The sequence below is a fragment of the Jatropha curcas genome, chromosome 10 (genome assembly GCF_041381405.1).
Source record: "Jatropha curcas cultivar XTBG-Jc1 chromosome 10, XTBG_Jcur_1.0, whole genome shotgun sequence".
NCBI lineage: Eukaryota > Viridiplantae > Streptophyta > Magnoliopsida > Malpighiales > Euphorbiaceae > Jatropha > Jatropha curcas.
In genome coordinates this window covers 6,400,198-6,423,751 of record NC_143160.1, presented here as the reverse complement: position 1 = coordinate 6,423,751, position 23,554 = coordinate 6,400,198, and the positions used below count along the sequence as shown (strand labels likewise).

The following is a 23,554-nucleotide window of genomic DNA, read 5'->3' as shown; positions in this document are numbered from 1 at the left end:
AAGATAACGAAAACCCTTTTTCTTAATTCACAATTTGATATTCAATTTCCCATATACAAATGAACAAAATATTGAAAAAAAAAAGACAAGAAATTGAGAAGAAAGAGGAAAAAAAAAATCTGATAAACTTTGGGGGTGATCTTTATTTTTGTTCTAAAAATAAGTAGCCTGGTTTCTTGGAGGAAACAAAAGCTACTTAAGTTCTATAAATCCTTCTGTAAAAATCAAGAATTAAAAAAAAAAGAAAAAAAAAAAAGAAAAGGAAATTACTTGATCTTGTATATCTTTCGCTCAATGTATATAATTTATGGAAACTCTTGTGAGTTCTTTGAGCTTGCAAAATCAGCATTATCATCTTCTTCTTCTTCTGCGATTTCAATTCTGCAGTAGGTATACCTACCTTCTTGATCTATGCAAGAACTTGCTTTGCAGCTTTTAAAGAAGAAGAAACTAACAATAGTGTCAAGAACAAGAAAAACTGAATACAAGTATGCTATTAACATCCCTTCAAGAATCATCAATGAATTTGGAGTTGAACCTTTCTGATAAGCTCTTACAATTCTATATTGAAACAGAGCTTCAATTCCAGCCAAAGCCAAGTTTACAGGTAAGGCAAGAGATAATGCCGTCGAAGTCTTTCCACTAATCATTACACAAGCCTTAAGAATTGACAAGAATCCGCCTGATTTTTCTGTGCCGGATAAAACCAGTGATAAGTTGCATATTACAAGTGCATTGGCAAGAATAATGGAGTAAAAAACTGCTCCGGCAGCCGACAGGAGGAGAAAACCGGTGGGGGAACCGAACCCGAACCCTTCAAGAAAGTTAAAAGAAAGAAACAAGAAAAAAAAGGCAGTAGCATTGGCGGAAACTATCAAGAATATATTGCATATATAGGTAACAAGAAGAGGATTAAAAATGGAAATAATAGAAGAAAAGGAAGGTGGTGTTAAAATTGGTTTAGGAATATAATTAAGAGCTTGAATTACCAATGCTTTTGCAAGAAGAAAGAAAGAAAGAGTAAAGGGTAATGTGAAAATGGAAGAAGAGATTGTTTGTGAGATCTTGGCATTCAAAATGTTAAAGAATTCTAAGGAGGGAGGGAATCCGGCAGCCTGGAAGAGTTTCTGCAAATGAGTGTATAAAGTTGATAAGAGAGTTGATGAAGAGGGGACTAATAAGGTTTGTGAGAGGAGAATTGAGATTGAGAAAGGGAAGGCTAAGAGAGCTGCTGTTGAAGTGAAGTAGTGATAGTTTTGAAGGAAAGTGTAGATCGATCTTCTAATAATTCTGCTAGTTTTTTCCATTGGAAATCTTGAACTATCTTCCATGGAAGAAAGGGAAGGAGATGGGCATGAAATGAGAGGATTCACAATTTCAATTAATGACTTGTATGTGAAACTAGTAGTTTGCAAGTCAGTTGATGTATCCTCTCCTCCTTTTTATTTTCAAGAAAAATGTATTCTTAATGAGTTTTCCTTTCTTGAATCTTCATGCCCTTTTGGTAGGTTAGAAGAATTTTTAGAGGGTTGGTTATTTTTGTATGATTAGATAGGCCAACTAAAAAGCTAAGGAAAAATATTGTTAGAGGTGAAGTAGTTTGATCATTGTTTTTAACAATGAAAATTTCTCTTGTTTCATTGGATTTTATGTCCTTTTTTTATCTCCTTATAAGTAATTTTTTGTATTTGGTCATGATAAGAAAGTCCACTTGGCTTGTTTATATTAGTTGTTGGGAAAATAATATGTTGATCCTAAAATTATAGTCAAATTAACATACAAAGACTTCTGTTTTTAAGAACTAACTATAAGGTACTTAACTTATAATTTCGTTAACATGGTAGTCTTTCTGTCCAAAATAGCCTATTATAACTATCAATTGATTGAGAAATTGGTTCTTAAATTATGATCAAACTAACTATAAGGTCCCTAACTATGATTTCCGTTAATACTTCGGTCATTCTCTTATAATTTCCATTAAAACTTTGATTCCTCATTTTTTAATGGAATGACCAAATTGTTAATAACATTATAATTTAAGGACCTCACAGTTAGTTTTAAAAAGTGAAATCTTCATGTATTAATTTGACTATAAGTCATGTACTAATTTATTATTTCCCCTCAGTTGTTAATGAATCTAACTAATGGCTTGGCTTCTTTGCTTTTCACTTGTTATTTCCAAAGGTACTTTTTGGATTGCTTCAAATGCAAACTACCCTTATGATTATTTGCTAGGTTGTGTAGAAATATGTATGTTATCAATCACAAGATAAATAGTTTTCACAAAAGGAAAATCTAAATTTTCATGTGGGCAATCATTTAAACCTTAGAATTCAAGTATTTGTTTCAAACTTTATTTGAAGATTATACAAAAAAGACAATTTTAGATAACAAAAACAAATTATGATAAAATTTATGAAAAAGGAATTTGAATTATTAAAAGAAATAAAATTTGAAAACTTTATGAATAAAACTATAAATGATAAAGAAAGTTGAATCACTAAGAGAAGAAAAAGGAAAATTATTTATTTGGATTTGTGTATATGAAATTTTGTAGAATGGAATAAAATTAAACATTCAATTTGGGGATTGCTTGGTAAGCCATAGTTGGGTCAATCCTCATTGTGGCTATGTATCACATGGCAAGTGAGTGGATTCTTAGCTTCCAAGAAAATTTTAATAATAACAAGTACAAAAAAAAAAAAAAAAAAAGATAAGAAAAAATGTGAGAAATATTAAATTCTAATTAAATAGATCAAAGATGGGTTAATTTAATCAAGAAATTATATAATAAATAAAGAAAACCCATCAGAAATTACCACAAAATTATGAATTTTTAAAAATAATTTCATTATTGTTGATTAGTTAGGTTCTCATATTCTTAAATGCTCATTTTACATCATCCTGTTTTTTTCCATGATTGGTACTTGCATTATTATTTTGGATTCAACATCATAGACCCAAGATCCACTATATATCCAAAATAATAATAATAATAATTTTATAATTAAATTAATTATTTAGCAATAGAAAATTTCGATATTATTTATTCTATAAATAATTTTAATTAAGGAGACTTTTCTCCCTACATAAACAAACAATTTTTATATAATGTAGATAAGAATAATTTTCAAACCGCATTATCGATTAATTATTTCATTTTTTATGTAACCATAAAACAATATATACCACTTGTTAATTTTGTAAATTATATTAAATTTACTTTCTTTGTTTGATTAAATCTGTTTTAATTTGATTTTTAAATCAATAAAATAAAGAGCAAATCATCATTATTTTAATAGCAAAACCCCCCCCAAAAAAAAAAAATAAATAAAGGAGACCAAGCTAAGTTGGAGTTGGAGTGGGTTTGAGTTCTAAGTTGTGAGCTGTGAGTTGTATGGGTGTGGTTGGTACGCAGTCGTTTGACCTGAAAGAGGGTTTAGGAAGGTTGTCCAAATATGAATATGGCATCTCTGAAGTTGTTTAGGTTGGAAGACATCTGAATTATGGCAATATATATATCTGGTAAAGGGTCAATGTTTCTGGTGACCTTCTAACTGAAAAAGTTTGCTATCCATAACAGATATTAATGACATTAACTAAACAAATGAAAGCGATAATTTTTTATAACCTTATAATCAAGGATTGATATTGATCAAAATTGAGTGGTTGTAACGCCTTATCCTTTCATCAAAAGTTTCGTATTTAAATATTGAATATGGAAAATTTTTATGCTGGAAATTGCCCATATATGAATGCAAAGGTATTCAAGCTGAACATAATTAGAATTCGATGTACTTTCAAATATTGGGTATTTCGAATATTGGGTATTACAGACAGAAAACAAAATGATAAATTAATAAAATTTGATTTGAAGAACAATTTAAAACAATTTTGAATATATCAAATGGATGGAAGTATATTTTTAAAAAGCTTAAAATGAATTGACTTGAAAATATTCTTCATTGCAAATTAAAAAAAAGAAAGTGAAAAATCAAATTTCAATAACTAAGAGGGGAAATGCTTCTTACGTATAAAGTTACAATCATTAATATAGTGATTTGTCAATTAATGTTAATGACTATGACCTATAGAGAAATATTAAAAGAAAATAATCAAACAGTGAATGAATTTGACCATGTAATAATTAATATTTTATTTTAATTTTATCGAATTCAACTTTTGGAGATGGGAAATATATGACATATTTTTCTTTTTTTTTTTCTAAAAATTATTTGTCAATGTCAAAGATAGACACCATTTACCAACCATGAACACATAATAAATGTATAAAAAAATTAAAATAAATTGTAAATAATTCCTCAAAAAAATAAAAAATTCTAAATGAAAATATTCTATCTCAATATGAAAGAAGGATGCTACACAATAATTGATAATTCTCAATTTTAAAAAGAAAATAATTTTATAATTTAAGCTCTTAATTATTTTTTTGCACAGATAAAATTCTTAAATAAGAAACTAAGAGAGAATATTTTATATGTTGCGTAACTAATCAACAGATACATGAAAATATAAATCAATTATTATTTTTTCTTTCTTACCCTCTCTACTAATTATAAAATTTGGAATGACACGTAATCTATATATTATAATATGTATATATGATATGATTAGTTCTTCCAAATTATAAACTAATTAAGTACATATGTTATGGTAATTAATGACAGACTGATTTATTAAATCATTTTGAAAGCTTAATTATATCTCATTTTGATTAATTCACTTCACCCAAATCAAATCAAATTATAACTTAAAAATAAAGGGAATATTCTTTTGGATTTCATATTTGTTAAAACAATTGTTTGAAAGAAACAAGAAAAAAAAATCAAAAATGAGATTTTCGTGCAATATATGAATTAAAAAAGAAAAATCACAAGTGGCCTTGTATTTAAAATCGCTTGGAGATATAAATTTATCTCCTCTAATCTAATTATCACCTGCTATATAAATGCTCAAAATATAAATTTATAAATGTATTTTTTAAGAAAAATTTTATGTCATTTTCATTTTTAATTTGATTTATAAAATACTTTAATTTATAAAATTGAATTTGTTAATATTTAATTTATTAAATATCTTGACATGTAAAATTAAATAATTAAATACTTATTATATAGTTAAAAAAAATAAAATTTATTATTCTAAAAATTATGTTAACCATATCTCAAATTAATATTTTTTATATAAAATTAAAATTTATAAAATTATTATTTTTAATATAAGAACGAGCGAAATTATTATAAAAAATAAAATTCATTGGTTTCGTGACACTTTTTTTATTGGTGAAATTATATATAGCGGGTATGCAAATCAACCTTTGATTCAATTGTCATCTCATTCTGACCGTACGATGATCAATAATCATTCTTCACGGTTGATCGTATTCCCCCAATTTAATTACCACGTGTTGGTTTAGGGTGGCCGAAAATTGCTGTTACTTTCGTTTTTCGTTAAAAAAAATTTTTCAGACTGCTTGTCGTGTCGTCTCCTACAGCTCTCTCTGTCTTCTACTGCTCCAGTTTGATTCCATCAATGGACTATGGCAGCTTAACTATCAACAAGACAAGAGGCAAAAATGGCAACTCTCTCTCGCAAATCGTTCTCCTATATGCCTAAACAGTTAGCTCAATGCAATAACTCAACCTCACACCCAACGCCATCGCCAACTTTCGTTCCATTCTCTGAGCTTCAACAACAGTTAAGGCTTCTAGAATCCCAGTTAGTCTCTACAATTGAGTCCTGCACCAACCTCGCCCAAATCAAACAAGTCCATAACCACATTCTCCGTAAAGGCCTTGACCAGCGCTGCTATGTTGTCACTAAGCTTGTACGTACACTCACCAATCTCAATATTCCAATGGATCCTTACCCTCGCTCTATACTTGACCAGGTCAAGTGTCCTAACCCTTTCCTATACTCTGCTGTCATTCGGGGTTATTCAATTCAAGGACTTCTAACTGAATCTGTTAAAGTTTATGGTTTAATGAGAAAAGAAGGCGTTGGACCTGTTTCATTTACGTTTTCAGCTATTCTTAAGGCCTGTGGTTCGGTTCTTGATGTGGGTCTGGGGAGGCAGATGCATGCGCAGTCAATTTTGATTGGTGGATTTCGTTCTGATTTGTTTGTGAATAATACTTTAATTGATATGTATGTAAAATGTGGGTTTATTGAGTGTGGACGTAAAGTGTTTGATGAAATGCCTGAAAGGGATTTGATTTCTTGGACTGGGTTAATTGTTGCGTATGCAAAACTTGGTGATATGGAATCTGCACGTGAGTTGTTTGATGGGTTGCCTGTTAAGGATATGGTGGCTTGGACAGCAATGGTCACAGGTTTTGCGCAGAATGCTAAGCCAAGAGAGGCAATTGAGTTTTTTGAGAGAATGCTGGACACTGGCGTTGGAACTGATGAAGTAACTTTAGTTGGTGTTATTTCAGCTTGTGCTCAATTAGGTGCAGCTAAGTATGCTGATTGGATTCGTGATATTGTTCAGAAACCTGGGTCTGGTGCTAGTCATACAGTTGTTTTAGGATCAGCATTGATCGATATGTATTCAAAGTGTGGAAGTGTTGATGATGCTTATAAAGTTTTTAAGGGATTGAAAGATAGGAATGTGTTTACTTATAGCTCAATGATTATAGGGTTTGCGATGCATGGGCATGCTGATGCTGCGATTAAATTGTTTAATGAAATGGTTAAAACAGAGATAAAACCAAATGAAGTAACATTTATTGGACTGCTTACTGCATGTGTTCATGCAGGTATGGTGGAAGAAGGTTTAAACATGTTTGAATCTATGGAAACACATTATGGCGTTAAACGGTCAGCCGATCACTACACTTGCATAGTGGATCTGCTTGGACGAGCTGGACGTTTGACAGAAGCATTAGAACTTGCTGAAACAATGCCAATTAAGCCTCATGGAGGAGTCTGGGGAGCTCTTCTAGGAGCTTGTCGAATCCATGGTAATCCTGACATTGCTACAATTGCAGCTACCCATTTGTTTGAGTTGGAACCTAATGCTATTGGAAACTATATCATGCTCTCGAATATATATTCATCAGCTGGTAGATGGAATGATGTTTCACAGATAAGGAACTTGATGAGAAAGAAAGGTCTGAAGAAGAATCCTGGGTGTAGCTGGATTGAATCAAAGAAAGGAGTTGTTCATGAATTCTTTTCGGGCAATATGACCCACCCGATGTCTAATGAGATTAAGCAAGTGTTAATGGATCTTCTGGATAGATTGGAGGCTAATGGATACAAGCCAAACCTGTGTTCTGTGCCTTATAACATGAGTGATGAAGAGAAGAAGCATATACTAATGACTCATAGTGAGAAGTTAGCTTTAGCGTTTGGGTTGATTGTTACAAGTCCTGGTTGCCCCATAAAGATTATGAAGAACTTAAGAATCTGCCAAGATTGCCACTTATTTATGCGTGGTGCATCTCAAATCATGGGAAGAGAGATTATTGTAAGAGATAATATGAGATTCCATCATTTCCATAATGGGATATGCTCCTGCGGTAATTTCTGGTGACTTAATGGGATTTGAATGTCATCCAGGTTTGGATATTACCATTGGAATCTATGCAGCATGAATATGAATAGAAGATGCTACAATGATTTGACACGGACATTGCCAGCAGAGCCATTCTTTAAAAAATTTAGCATATTATGATGGCATGTGAGAAGCTTAACTTCTGTGATAGAACTGCCGGACTCCAACACTAACCCGAAAGTAAAATGTCTTTGATTCATAGATTAGAGATAGCCTGACAGCTACCCTTGGATGCCTCCAGAGCACTCAGAAATTGAGTAATGGAAGAACAGGGAGAAAATAGCACTAAGCTTGGACTAGCTATTTCTGAAGAAGATGCATCCTTTGATGCCTCCCCATGCGAACGAGCCAAGCAAAAATGGTCCAAGACTGAAGATCCGGCGGTCGATTTTTTTTTTTTTATAAAGTTTAGATTCTTTACCTTTTTTTTCTGGAAGAAAATAGCATTATTATTATTAACTAAAAGGAACAGAATCAGCTAAAACAAAAGCAACATTTTAATAATGGTTTAGATTTCTAATATAATATCACAACCCAGATGTTATTCTTTCTTGAAATGTCTTTATAACCTTATATACTAAAAAGAAGAATTCAAAGCTAAATGCTGAAAGAAAATATGAAATGAAAGATTTATTCTTTACGGCCATTTGACTCTAAATTATAGTTACAGTGCCGCCATTGATGAAGATGACAATGGAAAACGGCCATTCTTGTTTAAAATTAAATTAGGTCAACCAAATTTAGTTAGGGACGAGTGAGTGTACAGGTTTCTATACAATTTCAAAAAATAAAAAATTCCTATTTCTTATATTGGTAAGAAATTATAATTTTTTTTCTAGTTGGATGAAATGATACATCACCTCTTTTTATATGGATAAAATCAAAATGGGTTGAAATGAATTAATAAGGGGCCCTGTGGCTGTATTGATGCCTTTTCCCCAAAATTGACAACAGATGATTTAACAAGCAGAAATTTCTCAGCCATTAAATAATTATTTCCCATTAGTATTTAGATATATTGGGGATTAATTCAGCATGAAGCAACCTAATTAAAATGATCAATCAATCAAATTACCAAACTATAACTCAATGAAAATAAAATAGAAAATTTGGATTTGATTCAATTAGAAATTGAACACTGCAAACTTAGAATTTAATTCAAACTTTATCAATTAAATAAACCTAAATAAATATAAACTCTTAAATTATTATTTTATTTGAATATAATAAAATTTAAGATTACAAAAACTTAAATAAATTATTATTAGTCTTATTACTGATCAGAGTAAAATAAAATAAATATTAAAAAAAGCTAGATACAGCTGGAATGGATAATTGTAGCAGAGCTTTTGTACAAGAAATTAATAGATGTTCCTTTCGCAAAAAAAAAAAAAAAAAAAAAAAAAAAAAATATATATATATATATATATATATATATATATATATATATGTGCATTATAAGGAACGCAAGTGGCAATATGGACAAAAGTACAGAAAAAAGGATAACCAAAAAAGCATTGTTTGCCTGTTTGGTTTTTGGTCTTGAACGAAGGTCGCTTTCCCAACATGCTATTTACTGTGGATAAAATGAGTAAATTACTCCCTTGTCCACGAATAATTATGCTTGTACTTAAAAAAAAAAAAAATACAGTTTTAATACATATATATTAGAAATATGTTACATTATATTTTATTACAGATGATAATATGGAGTATAAATTTTCGAAGTGTAATTAACTTGATTGTTATAACACATTATATTACTTCAGTTGTCCTATTTTATTTGCATAATTTGACAAAATACGCATCTTAAGAATTTAGTCAACTAAAATTATTTTACTTTTTTTTTATCTTTAACTAATTGAAGATATTAATAAAAGTCTCTCATTTAATAAATGATGATAAAAATTATTATGAAAAAAATGATTATTTACATATCTAAATTTTAAAAACTTTTGAAACATTTTGTGACATCTAAAAAAGGAATAACAAGCAAACAAAATGGAGGGAAGAATATTATTTTACAGATACAATTACATTCTTAAAATGAAATCTCAATAATCCTTTTCAAAAAAAAAAATCAATCTCTATATTCACAAAATTAGTAGTATATTCTAGGGCCAAAACTTGATTTACTAGGTAATTAGTGAACTTAGACAGGAAATAAAAACAAAAAGGACATCCATCCAAAAGAAAAAATAAAATTCTTAGGTCAAAGTCAACATTCATAATTGTTTTTTTTTTCTTTTTTTCAAATCAAACAATCAGGCGGCTGAGATCCCTTGAGGCTTGAGAGAGCTACATTACAACACACAGGATCTCCAACTCATATCTAAGCTAGCACCAAACGTCAAGAAATTTCACTTGAGAAGAGAGGAAGAAAAAACGCTGCTCGAAAAATTAAAAAAAATAACAATAAAAAGAAAAAAACATTTACATAGAGAGAGAGGAAGAGGGGGAGGAAGAGAGAGAGAGATAACACGTAGAGAAATTTGGTCCGTGCGTAAACGAAAGGATACAGAGGAGAACACGATGCTCTTGGCTATCTCCTCTTTATCACTTCCATTTTGCTCTTCTTCTTCAATTTCCTTATCGAATTTCTGCTGTTGATTCCGTACTCTCTACGCGCTGCGTGTGTTTTTTTGAGGCAAATACTCAGTAACTGGTTGATGCAATGTCTGGTGAAGCGTCGTCGTCTGGACTGGTTCTCGAAGGTCTCGACGATGTAGAAGACTACATTTGGGTGAGAAAACTTCTCTTTCTCTTCTCTATCTTAAATCTCTAAGCCTTTGGTTCCGCTTATAATGTGGCCTAAATTTTTGGTTCAAGTAATCTACTTCTGGTTTTAGCTTGTTTCTTACGTTGAGTGATTGATTGCTGAGAAAATGCTGTTAAAAGAATAGAAAAATACGAGTTGAGAAATTAGATATTCATATATAAGAGGTTAGAAAACAATAATACTTAACTCTAGTGTTTTTTTTTTTTTTATTTACTTAAATCTATTTTTTGTTTTCTGGCTGAAAACTTTGAACATGAGTATAGATATATACTTTCTTTCTTTTTCTTTTTTTTGTTGCTGTGACTTTTCCTGCATTTTCTCAGAAATCAAACAGGTGCTGTTTCTCTGTTGTTAAAACTGTTTTGTTCTCTTTGTTTGTTTCCTTCTTTGAAGTGTTTGGTAGCTGGGAAGAATTTGTGTTAAGACAATAATTAAAACTTTAACTTTTACCTCGTCTTTCTAGTCAGTAGCTGTTTAGTTGTTTCCTTGTTGGGAAATCCGAAGGTGAGATTGGAGAAAAAAAAAAAAAGTTTTTGTTTTTCTATTTTTTGAATTTCTTTTCCTTTATACGAAGAACAGGCAACTAAATTTGAGGAAGGATTCAGGAATAAAAAATTTACCCTACACCTTTTTTTTTTTTTTGAAATTTTGTAAGATTTAGAAAAAAAATATAAATACCTATTTCTATTGTTGCTTGCTGCAAAGGATACAGTGAAACGTGAGATATGCACTCCTTCTACTATTTAGAACATGCTTGGCAAAGTGGTTACTTTTGCTTTAGTAGAGTCAACTTTCTAAGTTTTTGCTTAATTCACTAACAATTTGAGAGTCAAAATTTGTTCTTATATTTTCTTTCAGTATCTACAAATATAATCGTTATGCTGTAGAATATTCTGTTTGTTCTCTTCAGAATAGAATAGATTGTTTTTGCGAGTCTGAATGAGAGAATGCTTAATCAATTGCAGCCTAACGAAGGTGAGAGATCATTGTCCAGGGACAGGTTTAGTCATGTTTTTGAGCTAGTCCAGAATGGCAACGAGGCATTCCGGGAGAATCGTTTTGAGGAGGTAAATTGTTTTGGCTATTTATGCTACTTTGTCTAGATTGAACATATTTCTTGTCATCCTGGGCAGTTTGCTTGAAATGCTTTCCAATTTGTCCTTTTGTCATCTGGAAATTAAAGAAGGAAAATGGCAGAAAAAAGTTAAAATGGGAAAGGGCAATGCAGGGGCCAGGGTAATTTGATTTTCCTGGAATGCGAGCTTTGGGTATTTCTGCGTGGAAAACTGGTATAATATTGAAATATCATTCATGAAGTATGGATGTTAACCTAAGATCTAAGGCTTTACTCGCAGTCATTAATGAATTTAAGTGAGCTCTTCTTTGGGGTGAGAATTCTTTAATCAATGTTATTTGTTTGGTATGATGCTTACCCTTTGCCATTTACTCCTGCATGACTAGTTAATCTTTTTTTTAGGCTATCAATTGTTACTCAAGAGCCAACAACATCAAACCTGGGGATCCTATCATTCTGGGCAATAGGAGTGCTGCTTTTAGCAGGTTAATTTTGACCATGTTATTATTGCCTACATTGGAGTTTTGATTCATTCATTTGATTGGTTGGTTATTCTATGTTATGTAGGATAGTCATTCATCCATCTCGAGAATGAATTTCGATATTAACACTGATAACAATAATGACTTTGTTGAAATTGCTTCTTTTCTTTTAACTAGGATTAGCCAGTTCCTGAAACAGAGACCTGCTTCTGCTTCTGAATATAAACCATTAAATGGGTTAGATCCTACTATACATGCAGAAGTATGTATCCTTTTTTAGTTTCTTTTAGAAAATTATAATTTCACTATAAACTTTATGTGAAATCTGAAAAGAAATACTTGTTTATTAATTGTTTAGCTTGCGCTAAAGGATGCTGAGAAGGTGATGAATTTGAGAAATAATTCAGTGAATCCATTTATGTTAAAGGCCAATGCTCTCATCTTGGTAAGAATGTTGGTGATTTAATCTTTTCTGTTCATCTACATATACAGCGCCTAAGATTCCAAGGGTTCAATATTCACTGTATGTTTTGGGTCAACACTCAACCTGTGAATTGGATTGACAGTTGGAAAAGTATGAGCTGGCTCGAGATGTTATTCTTTCAGGACTTCAGGTTGATCCTTTTAGGTAATAATTAAAAGACTTCATACACTTCTTGTGTGCAATTTGTTTTGAAAATTCTCAAAAGATGGAGAGTTCAATTTTATCATTCATTTAAGATTCACAGGCTTTAGAAATTGGTAGCATGCCTTGCCCATTTTCTTTGATATGTACATTTTGTCCCTTTTCTGAGTACTCTGTAATTTGTAGCAATCCTCTTCGGGCTTCCCTTCATAATTTGGAGAGAATAGTAGCTAATACATTGAGGAGAAGCTTTGGCAAAACAGAACGCAGTGATGAGTTTAATTGCACACTCTGCCTGAAGTTACTATATGAACCTGTTACAACTCCATGTGGGCATTCATTTTGCCGCTCATGTCTTTTCCAGTCAATGGATCGCAGTTAGTATTTTTCTGTTTTTCATTCTATTATGATTTGTGCCAGTCCATCTATTTATGCTTTTCTGACCCTGCAATTAATATCAGGTAACAGATGTCCATTGTGTCGAACAGTTCTCTTCATCAGTTCTAGAACATGTTCAATCAGGTGAGCTAAGTATCCTGTGACAGTAATTAATTTTTTGTTTATGAAGTGTATTATGGAAGAAGCACCTTTTCTTTGCATTTGCAATTTAGCTCCTGTAGTTGGTCTAGAAGCAACCGTTCATTGTTCTTGTTAAGGAGATATAGTATTTATTAGGAACTATGCATGATTATGCATATTCGACTTGTTGCCTAACACTGTTCGAATTAAACTCCGGATTTTATGATGCTGTGCAATTTAAATATAAAGGAGATATAGTATTTATTAGGAACTATGCATGATTATGCATATTCGACTTGTTGCCTAACACTGTTCGAATTAAACTCCGGATTTTATGATGCTGTGCAATTTAAATATAAAGAAGTAGAAAAAAAAAATTGTGGAAAAGCATCTGTTTATGATTAAAACTGTAGTCCTATTTACCATGCGTGCTGGGCAGTTAATGAGTAAGAGAAAATGTCTTCTTCTTTATGAAGTCCCAAAGAATGTGTCATAGACATTAGTAAGTGTTAAATTAAAACATGTCTCAATGCTCTCATTTTTTACATTTTCATGGACTGTTTTACATTTTGATAAGCTGCAATCAACAACCAAAGAGATGTTCATTATGGTTTAACAAAATTCAATATTGCATGACATATGTTTGGATTTTTAACAGTGTGACACTAAACAACATTGTACAAAAGAACTTTCCAGAGGAGTATGCTGAGAGGAAGTCTGAACATGAAAGTTTGACAAATCCTGGTGTTGATCTGATCCCCCTTTTTGTCATGGATGTTGTCATCCCATGTCAGAAATTTCCACTCCATATATTTGAGCCCAGATACAGACTAATGGTGAGTTGACTATTCTACTGATTGTTTTTAATATGAAGGTTTAAGATGAATTTAATGTTTACTTTGTGCCATGTGCATTCAGATGTTGAATTGTCATTTCTTGTGACATAAAATCTTTGGCTAATGTGCAAGTACTACTTCAATTGAAAGAGACATTTAGCATGATTTGATTCTTTCTAATAAGAAATACTGTTTGGTCCAATGGCTTCAAAATTTGTACCAACTGCCAAGTTTCATCTATTGGTGATTTTTCTAACTGTCACCTTCTTTCCAAATCTAGTTATAGTCGGAATATTGGACAGAAGATGAGTAAAGATGGTCAGATTTGTGTCCAAAACTTGTATCTTAAGTTCATGGTGAAATTTGTTTTTAGAAGTCCACATTATTTTGTGGTATATTAGGTAGATGTATCATGCTTTTTTTTATTTATTATTATTTCTATTTTTTCATCCTTCTCTCCCTTTTTATACATAGATAACATTACATCTCCTTTTTTTTTCTCATGACAGGTGAGGAGGATCATGGAAGGAAATCATCGGATGGGAATGGTATATTTGTTGACACTGGTCCTTTTCTTCACCTCTTTTATCTACAAGGAGCATTGCATGGGCAATGATCTCTGACCTACCCTTTGATTTTTCTATAATTATGTAGGTTATCCTTGATTCTGCCACAGGATCATTAGTTGATTTTGCATGTGAAGTGGAGATCACGGAGTAGGTTTTTTGGAACATATTCCATGTAGTTATCAAATTTTTAACTGCCTAGCTATTATACTTTCCTCAATTTCTTAAAGCTTTCTTCTAAACATGACTTTGTTTTGATTTACTCTGTAGCTGTGAGCCACTTCCAGATGGACGATTCTATCTAGAGGTAAAAGTATTTGTTTTATTTTCCGATTCTTCTCTTTCATCTTTTTTGCTAACAAAGAAGGCAATTGTTTCTGAAACTTAACTGGTTATTATGAAACTTTGTATTGGATTGCTTGGATATCTTTAGTCTTTGTTTTTATATATTTATTTATTTTTAAGGATAGTTTTCTCTTTAAGCATCCCATTACCATGTGATCTCTGTGGTCATGTTTATGTTCAACTAATAATAAAACATAAATTTTTTTCAGGTTGAAAGTCGCCGTAGATTTCGTATTCTTCATTCTTGGGATCAAGATGGGTGAGCTTGGCCTTTCAAATGGCATCCATTTTCTGCTATTGTATTTGCTACTAATATTGACCCATGCTATTCATTTTTGTGAGTTAGCCTTCATATCTTTCTACTTTTTATGCAGGTATCGTGTTGCAGAGGTTGACTGGGTACAAGATGATCCACCAAAAAGGAAAGCAGAGGTATGCTTGCTGCTTTTATCTACTTCTTCTTTCAACTTTTCTTTGTTATTGGTGTTAATATTTACTTCCTTTCTTTGTTTTGGTGCCTAAGTGATGTTGAAAAGTTAAAAGGAAAAAAAAAAAAAAAACTAGTTAGACCTTTTGTTATTGGGCTTTGATGCATTCAGTATTCCTGGGATTTAACGTATTTCTGGTATTTTAACAAAGACATACATTTTCAATTTCAAAGAAAATTTTCCTACTCTATTATATCTTGTACCAATGAGATCTCATGACATTATAGCAGGAAGATATAGGATATCAACTGTGTGCGTACGTGTGTGTCTGTCTGGGTTGTCCAGGGTCCTCTCAACTAGTTTGGGAATTAGTTGAGTCATTCATTGAATATTATTAGTCCTTGGTCAACAGAATAAGGGAGGAGGATGTCTCTTCCCCATTCATAAAAAACCAGTTTACCCTTCATTTAAGTTGGATTTGAGCCTAGGACCTCAAAGTTGAAATTCCTAAGTTCAAATCCAGAGAAATGTTAACCTGATATTACATATTGGTGGTCCATTTATGGACTCATTTCTGCATCCTTTCAGTTACAGGATATTACAAATAATGCAGCTGAATATGCTCAGTCATGGTTAAGGAGGGCAAAGGAAGCTGCAAGACAAGGTAAACACTTAGTATTAATGCCTCGAGATTTAATTCTGCAAGTTGTATATATGGCTCCATGTTTGTAGATTATGCTATTTGAATAGTTTCATCCTAATGGAATTCATCTCGACAATATACTTAGCAGCCGGATTTATCCAACATCGTGAAAGAAACCATTAGGGAAAAAAGTGATAAATATGATTGTTTGGCTCAAAAGTGTTCCATCAAGTCCTTGTTTCTAATGATATTATTTTCTGATTTCATACTTCTGCTGGCAGTTTGTGATTTTATTTAAAATTCATTATTTGTGGTTTTCTATGTTAAGACTGTATCTAGGGGAAAATTTTTAGGTAGATGGTAGAAGCCTTCAAAAACTATTCAGACCATGAGTGACACTGACCCAAAAGTTGAAGTTTCATTCAAGAACATCTGCCCACTTGAGTTTAAGCAAATGTGATAAAATAATCCCTCCAAATTTGTAAAGTTGGCCTTCAATTGAAAACCTCCAATCTTTTTCCTTTGATATTTTGAAAATGATTTTGATTGCATTACCATGTCATTGTTTCAGTTAAAGAAAATACTTGGTTTTATGAGCTCATTGTTGCAAGATTTTGAGAGAAAACAAACTGGTGGGTGGTTTAGATATAAGAATACTTGTCAAGAACTTTATTATTTATCCTGAGCTCCTGTCTAGAATTAGGTGGAGGGTGTGACACGTAATTACAGAAAGTTCTGTACACACTTTTGTTTGCTGGGAAATAGCCTGCATATTTGTTGGCCGAATGAAGTCATTTGGGCATTTGTAGTTGGCCTATGTACAAAGTGCAAACACAGGGATAATCTTTTCTATTCTATATTCCTGTTTCATATTTTGGAATGTATTAGAACATTATTTCAATTTATGACATAATTTAATTGTAGATCGAAGAAGACTTGAGAAACTATTAAATGTAGAAGCAATGATGCCCACGCCGTTGGATCCTGAGCGCTTCAGTTTCTGGGTATTGGCATTTAATCACAACTAACTTGTGTGATTTAAGCATGATTAGGTTAACTTTCTTATTTTGATTCATACTTGGCTGCAGCTTGCTACTCTATCAGACAGAAGGCCTCATGAAAAATTAGAGCTCCTGCGCATAAGGGATACAGAAGAGGTACACTGATTGATCTATTACCTTAAAACATTTTATCATTTGGATAATTGCATACTAGTCAGACCATGTTGCTCATTCCATACATACCCTGTTTTTGAACACCTTATTCTACCTGGGGTGGGCAAAGGTTGAGGTTGCAACCCAACCTGGAAATAGAACTGGAACCAATCGCTTGGTTCGAACCAAAGTTTAATCTGGCTTCAATTCCTTGTATACTGGAACTAGAACAGTTCCAAAAAGAAGTGGTTCCACAAGGTTCAACTTGCACAAATTTTGGTTCCAGTTTGGTTCCGAACCAAACTCTGGCCACCTTCGTTTCTATGTCTCCCTGAAACAAAACCCAAAGAAAAGGGCAATTACATGCATTGGCAATGAGTGCCTGGAAAAAAAAATTCTTGCCTACTGGTAGTTCCAAGTGTACATCCAGTATTTTCTTATCTGGTGTTTTGCAGCTTACGCTAGTTTTTTCTTGAGCGTTCCTTGATACTAGAATTTATGGATATCCTCTGGAGGGCCTGAAATTTCTGGTAGGCATGGGGATGCTCTTACATTAATAATTTGTTCTGACCCTTTTTCTCTGTGATCTCTTTTGCAGAGGATAAAACGAGGATTGGTCTATCTTAGTGCAGCAGAACAAGGCTGCAGGGTGCAATAATAATAGTATTTGTACTTGCACATTGAATTCTCTACCCAAAAAAAGAAAAATTATTATATATCAATATTCTTTGATCCACATGGTTGTGGATCCTATTCTTTTTGTATAACAAATTAGTATTTAAACCGGCATTCATTTTCGGTATAGAAAAATCCAATTTTCAGTTAACGTTATTTAGTTTTTATAATTTTGTGTTAACGATTATTTTTGAATCTTGTGCCATAAACATTTTTTAATTGAGTGGAAGTTAAAGAGTCTTTCACGTTAAGCATTTTTAAATAACCTCGAATATTCAATTTCTGATCACTGAAGAAGATACAGTATTTTTTTTTTTAAAAAAATATGAAATAGCAATCTAAATTCGTGATTTAATAAAATATTTTTACAAAAAATAGACAAGATTCTTCTATTTCATTTTCCCAATTTCAGTTACGTAATTTTAACTGCAAGCTTTAGTCTCACATGTACAGTTTTCTGAAAGCTCAGCTCTTCTACTGCTAAATATAGAATTTGTATTATTATTATTATTATTAGTATCATTCACAACACTAATCTCTATTTTAAGTACTAATCAACATCAAGATTATTCAATCACACCCAATAACTAAAAAGAGAAGAAAACTCACTGCAGTGCTACTCCAACAGTTGCCAGAGTGTTTTCCCTTTTCTTTTCTTTTCTTTTTTTTTTTTTTCCTTTCCTAAAAAAAAAATAATAATTCTGAACTTTGTTTTTTGGTGGTTAGTGGTTATCACAAATAACTGAATTAGACAGACAAAAACGTAGCGGTTCTGAAGGTCCAACGCACGGCTCGCTTATCAGTTAAAAGCTTTGTCTTTACCAAGTCTTGTCTCATCTGTAGCAACTAACTTAACAAAACAAAACCAAAAAAAAAAAAAAAAAAAAAAAAAAGGGAACCCAAAACACAAACTTACAGCATTGCACGTCTTCTCTTACTTGTTCTCAACTATCTTTCTTCTATTTTTCTCCATTTTTATTACCTTCAATCAGTTTCAGAAACACCACCATTAACAAATTTTTCCTCTTACACAAGAACATTTCCCTTCTGCATCCACTGACAATTAGCATTGTCATAATTTCTTTATCAGAAGACAATATTATGGGAAGACATAATTATCATCTTCTTTTCTTTGCGCTTGTTTTATTTGCCCCCAACTTCACTAATGCCGCATCAAAGAATTCTTCTGCTTCAGTTGCATGTACACCGACTGATAATTATCTCTTTGATTGTGGATCATCACAAGATACTACTCTTGTTGATGGTCGAACATTCAAATCTGATTCTTCTACTATAAGACACCTTGAAACCGAAGAAAATATAAAAGTTTCAGTTGATTCTATTGGTGCAAATGCCACTTCTAGTAATTCTTCGCCTTCTTCTTCATCTTCGATCCCTTTATATCTGACTGCAAGAATTTTCACTTCTGTTTCAAAGTATAATCTTCATATTTCTGATCGAGGTTGGCATTGGATTCGCCTTTACTTTTACCCTCTTCCTCACGTTAAATTCAATTTAACTTCTGCAGCTTTTACTGTCACAACCGGTGATGGGTTTGTTCTTTTAAGTGACTTTTCTGTGAATTCTAATATCTCTCTTGTTTTCAAGGAATATTTGTTGAATCTCACAAAGGAAACATTTTCTCTCATCTTCAAGCCACGTGCACAATCTTATGCTTTTATAAATGCTATTGAGGTTGTGTCTGCACCTGATAGTCTTATTTCTGATTCTGCTTCAATGGTTCCTCAAGGAGGAGGAACTTTCAGTGGTTTGTCTAAGTATGCTTTTGAAGTTTGTTACCGGTTAAATGTTGGCGGTCCAATGCTAAATCCTAAAAACGATACACTTTCAAGAACATGGTTATCTGATAAAAAATATAATGCATTTCCTGAAGGAAGTGAAAGTGTATCTGTGTCTCCTAGTGCAATCAAATACCCATCCACAGGAGCAAATGCGTATATAGCCCCTCGTTTGGTTTATGCTTCCGCAGATCAGATGGGGAATTCTGAAACTTTAACTGCTAATTTTAACCTCACTTGGAAAATGAAGGTTGATCCTGAATTTTCCTATTTGGTTAGGATGCACTTTTGTGACATTGTGAGTAAATCCCTTAATGACTTATACTTCAATGTGTATGTTAATGGATTAATAGGCGTTTCGAGTCTTGATCTTTCATCCCTTAGTGACAATGCTCTTTCCACAGCTTATTTTGTGGATTTTGTGATAAATGCATCATCTATCAGCAATAGTTCTGTTATGGTTCAGGTTGGTCCTGCTTCAAATGTACAATCATCTAATGCTATTCTTAATGGATTAGAGATAATGAAGGTCAGCAACAAAGCTGGAAGCTTGAATGCTTCATCTACTGTGACTAATGCATCTCGTAAGGTACAAATAATGAGAATTGTTGCAGGAGTAGGTCTTGTATTGGGGGTAACAGCAATTGTGTTTCTTGCACTGATTTGTATTCGATGGCAGAGAAGGCCTCAAGATTGGCAGAGAAGAAACAGTTTTTCCTCATGGCTTCTCCCTCTCCATAAAAACCAATGTGCATCTTTATGTACCAAAAGCAGCTCTAGAAGATCTAGCATTTTCGGTTCTCGGAAAAGCAAGAATAGTCCCTCTGCTTATTTTCCTAATCAGGGTCTAGGCCGGTTCTTCACTTTTAGTGAATTACAACATGCTACACAAAATTTTGATGAGAAGGCAGTGATTGGTGTTGGCGGTTTTGGTAAAGTTTATATAGGAGAATTAGAAGATGGAACTAAGACTGCTATCAAACGAGGAAATCCGAGCTCACAACAAGGCATAAATGAGTTCCAAACAGAAATACAAATGCTGTCGAAGCTTAGGCATCGACATCTTGTATCACTCATTGGTTTCTCAGATGAGCAATCTGAAATGATTCTTGTTTATGAGTTTATGGCTAATGGCCCTCTTCGTGATCACCTCTATGGCTCGGATAAACCTCTATTGTCATGGAAACAAAGGCTTGAAATTTGCATTGGCGCAGCCCGGGGACTGCATTATCTACATACAGGAGCCGCACAAGCCATCATCCACCGTGATGTTAAGACTACAAACATTCTGCTTGATGAGAATTTTGTAGCTAAAGTTTCTGATTTTGGCCTTTCGAAAGCTGCATCACTAGATCAAGGCTATGTAAGCACAGCAGTGAAGGGTAGCTTCGGATATCTTGATCCCGAGTACTTCAGAAAGCAACAACTTACAGAGAAATCTGATGTGTACTCATTTGGAGTTGTACTATTTGAAGTATTATGTGCAAGGCCTGTTATAAACCCAGCATTGCCAAGAGAGCAAGTTAGTTTAGCTGAGTATGCAATGAAATCATATAAAAATGGAATGATAGATGAAATAATAGACCCTGAAATTGCTGGAACTATTAATCCAGGATCCCTGAAAAAATTTGTGGAAGCTGCAGAGAAATGTTTAGCAGAATTTGGAGTGGACAGGCCTAGCATGGGAGATGTGCTGTGGAATTTAGAATATGCATTGCAGCTACAAGTGGCAGCTTCTTCTGAAGCTGAAAAAGTTGAAGATAAAAGTATTAATATGATCCTTTTGGAAAATCCAGACAACCCTCATGGAGAATCACCTAGTGATGATTCTCAAGTAGCTGGTTCTGTTTTGTTTTCCCAGATGGGGAATTTTGAAGGAAGGTAAATTAAAGAATCTGCAGTGACATTTTTTACCAAGAAAGCTGACTTCAAAAATGGGTCCCAAATGGTTGATTGAAATCTTGGATTGATGGTATTCTGCAGAATTTATACTTCTTTTTTTTTTTTTTTTTTTTTTTTTGTGTGTGTTCTTGTTCCTTTATCGATTTTCGTTTATAAGCACCTGTTCACTTATGTTATCACTTCCATTGAGAGTATAGCCATAGAAAATACTCTTCAGAGCTGCATACGAGAACAACACTTCAAGAAATTAAAAGAGACTTAATTACCATAACCAATCAAATTTAGACAGAAAACTTTTCTTCTCTGTGACGGACGCAGGAAAAATTTTTACCAACATTATCCATTACGGATGGAAAACTTTTCCTTATTCATATGCGACAACACAATGTATTCTCTATTTTGTAAAATTTGACTTTTTTTTTAAATATAAAAATTTGACACTTGATTTTTTATATTTATATTTTTTATTTTACAAAAATTGGCACTTTGGTCATTTTTTTTAGAATTAAATTAACAGACAACTCAATCAGTGAGAATGTATTCTATTTCCTTACAAATTTACAAAAAGATATCAGAGTATTAAATTAAGTCAAAGTATTTTCTATTAATTTTATGTGATTTTGGGCATATTTTTTAATTTTCTAAAAAACGCTAAGAAATTAAAATTAAATATTGATTTCATAAAAGGAAGGACCAAAGCCAAAAGGCCAAACCGAGAAGTTCTTGTGTGGGCTTTCTAAAAAGGCTTGACGTGACGTCACCTGTCCAAACAGGAAAAATGGAACGGAAAAAATCCTGCTCAAAACAGATCCTTAAGTCGGACTTGTCAAGTTTCAGAACTCTCGATTCTAATGGAAGATGACAGTGATATGTTCTTAACCGGTCTAAAGGACTGGAAATGGCACAACCTTTCGCCCTTAAATCTTGATTCCTCTCAAACACACAAAACCCATTCAAAACAATGGTCTGTGGTTGTCATTAAAGACTCCTCTTCTACCCCCACTACCGACGCCGGCGATGATTTCTCCGTTTTCCCTCCCAGCAACCATGAAAATCTCACTCCCTCCCATTTCAATTCAGAATCCAAACACCAATCACCACCTTCCCCATCGTCACCAGTGTCTCCGTTCTCTTTTCTCCCTTCCGATTTTGACCCCTCACCACAGCCGCCGCCAGCTGTGTCTCTCTTGCCCAAATGGTGGGGCTTTGCCGTTCAGATATTACGTTCGAGAATCGCTAATATTGGGTCCTATTTTGGGTGCAATAATGGTGATAAACGATCGTTTTGGTCATTTGGGAATGTTGCTTTGGCGGTGACGGTGGTGTTGTGGTGGTTGTGTATGCGAGTAAGGCGGAAGTGGCAGAGAAGGAAGAGCGTGGGTCATCTGATGCAGATTATTAGTGATAAAGATAAGGTATGATCCTTGTTAATTTTTGTTGAATGTGTTTGTTTTAACGCCTGAGCCAATTTGGTTCAAGGTGTTTGTTGAAATGCCTACAAGAGAATGTGACGGTTAGTAAAATACAACTATTGGCTTATTATGTGGTTTGCTTGCACTAAAATTTTCGTTTTGCTTTATTCGCAGCAAATTATGCAGCTTCTGAATCAAATAGCTCAAATGAACGAATTACTGCTTACTCGCCACAAAGTTAAGGCTTCAAAATTGGCTGATTAATGGAGGTTGGCTCGCTGGCAATTCTCTTAGCAGCTGCTGATGGGGCAGCGGGCAGTCATGACTCACAACCATACTGCTATAGCATTTGAGATTTGATCATTAATAGCAATAGAGATGATCCTATTTTTGTGGGTAGCGTAGTTTAGTGGGTGAATCCCGTCCTGTGGTAAAAATAATTTGGTGCATAACCCTTTACCTGAATCGCAGATAAGCTTTTGTAGTTGAATGTCTCACGGGGCATATTATGATAGAAGGGATTGTCTTGAAATGATTCTATGATGTTAACTTTTCAGGACAAGACACTGCCCGAAGTAGATGTATCTCGAGTTTTACAATGTAACCTGCAATTGAACTATTTCTATCAAAAAAGAGCGGAAAACAAATATATATATCCAAACATAGTAATATTGTCAAAGTGCCTACCATCAAACTCTCCTTTCCCCCTCCCTTTTTCCTCGGCAACCCCTT

The 23,554-nt window shown here is 33.1% G+C and overlaps 5 protein-coding genes across 6 annotated transcripts; 4 read left to right on the top strand and 1 right to left on the bottom strand.

The window, feature by feature from the left end:
* Window positions 1–4: 4 nt before the first annotated feature.
* On the bottom strand, window positions 5–1,506 carry LOC105640572 (uncharacterized). The gene has a single exon (XM_012224924.4). The coding sequence runs from the start codon at window positions 1,329–1,331 to the stop codon at window positions 306–308; it is 1,026 nt and encodes a 341-aa protein (XP_012080314.1). The 5' UTR covers window positions 1,332–1,506; the 3' UTR covers window positions 5–305.
* Window positions 1,507–5,433: 3,927 nt separating this feature from the next.
* LOC105640571 (Pentatricopeptide repeat (PPR) superfamily protein) lies at window positions 5,434–8,115 on the top strand. The gene has a single exon (XM_012224923.4). It carries the CDS (start codon window positions 5,597–5,599, stop codon window positions 7,559–7,561), a length of 1,965 nt encoding a protein of 654 aa, XP_012080313.1. The 5' UTR covers window positions 5,434–5,596; the 3' UTR covers window positions 7,562–8,115.
* Window positions 8,116–9,963: 1,848 nt separating this feature from the next.
* Window positions 9,964–17,860, top strand: LOC105640769 (zinc finger (C3HC4-type RING finger) family protein). Of its 2 annotated transcripts, XM_020681877.3 has the most exons (18): window positions 9,964–10,325; window positions 11,327–11,428; window positions 11,839–11,921; window positions 12,096–12,180; window positions 12,277–12,363; window positions 12,485–12,546; window positions 12,730–12,920; window positions 13,005–13,065; window positions 13,721–13,898; window positions 14,408–14,446; window positions 14,553–14,614; window positions 14,735–14,771; window positions 15,019–15,068; window positions 15,184–15,241; window positions 15,826–15,901; window positions 16,805–16,884; window positions 16,969–17,037; window positions 17,633–17,860. In XM_020681877.3, the coding sequence occupies exons 1-18, from the start codon at window positions 10,257–10,259 to the stop codon at window positions 17,690–17,692; spliced, it is 1,449 nt and encodes a 482-aa protein (XP_020537536.2). In that variant the 5' UTR covers window positions 9,964–10,256; the 3' UTR covers window positions 17,693–17,860. The 2 variants fall into 2 exon arrangements, with proteins under 2 accessions (XP_020537536.2, XP_089582735.1); XM_089726609.1 differs by lacking the exons at window positions 9,964–10,325; window positions 11,327–11,428 and adding an exon at window positions 11,593–11,749.
* Window positions 17,861–18,436: 576 nt separating this feature from the next.
* On the top strand, window positions 18,437–21,783 carry LOC149492985 (Protein kinase superfamily protein). The gene has a single exon (XM_089726608.1). It carries the CDS (start codon window positions 18,811–18,813, stop codon window positions 21,391–21,393), a length of 2,583 nt encoding a protein of 860 aa, XP_089582734.1. The 5' UTR covers window positions 18,437–18,810; the 3' UTR covers window positions 21,394–21,783.
* Window positions 21,784–22,159: 376 nt separating this feature from the next.
* LOC149492984 (uncharacterized) lies at window positions 22,160–23,501 on the top strand. The gene is made up of 2 exons (XM_089726610.1): window positions 22,160–22,825; window positions 22,997–23,501. Exons 1-2 carry the CDS (start codon window positions 22,262–22,264, stop codon window positions 23,084–23,086), a joined length of 654 nt encoding a protein of 217 aa, XP_089582736.1. The 5' UTR covers window positions 22,160–22,261; the 3' UTR covers window positions 23,087–23,501.
* The last annotated feature ends 53 nt before the right edge of the window (window positions 23,502–23,554 follow it).

What these genes read in the sequence shown, in the direction of transcription:
- LOC105640572 (XM_012224924.4), bottom strand. Translation starts at nt 1,331, where the DNA reads ATGGAAGATAGTTCAAGATTTCCAATGGAAAAAACTAGCAGAATTATT.
- LOC105640571 (XM_012224923.4), top strand. Translation starts at nt 5,597, where the DNA reads ATGGCAACTCTCTCTCGCAAATCGTTCTCCTATATGCCTAAACAGTTA.
- LOC105640769 (XM_020681877.3), top strand. Translation starts at nt 10,257, where the DNA reads ATGTCTGGTGAAGCGTCGTCGTCTGGACTGGTTCTCGAAGGTCTCGAC. An exon ending in TTTCCAGTCAATGGATCGCA is followed by an intron (nt 12,921 to 13,004) that starts GTTAGTATTTTT and finishes AATTAATATCAG; the next exon opens with GTAACAGATGTCCATTGTGT. An exon ending in AGCCCAGATACAGACTAATG is followed by an intron (nt 13,899 to 14,407) that starts GTGAGTTGACTA and finishes TTCTCATGACAG; the next exon opens with GTGAGGAGGATCATGGAAGG.
- LOC149492985 (XM_089726608.1), top strand. Translation starts at nt 18,811, where the DNA reads ATGGGAAGACATAATTATCATCTTCTTTTCTTTGCGCTTGTTTTATTT.
- LOC149492984 (XM_089726610.1), top strand. Translation starts at nt 22,262, where the DNA reads ATGGAAGATGACAGTGATATGTTCTTAACCGGTCTAAAGGACTGGAAA. An exon ending in TTATTAGTGATAAAGATAAG is followed by an intron (nt 22,826 to 22,996) that starts GTATGATCCTTG and finishes CTTTATTCGCAG; the next exon opens with CAAATTATGCAGCTTCTGAA.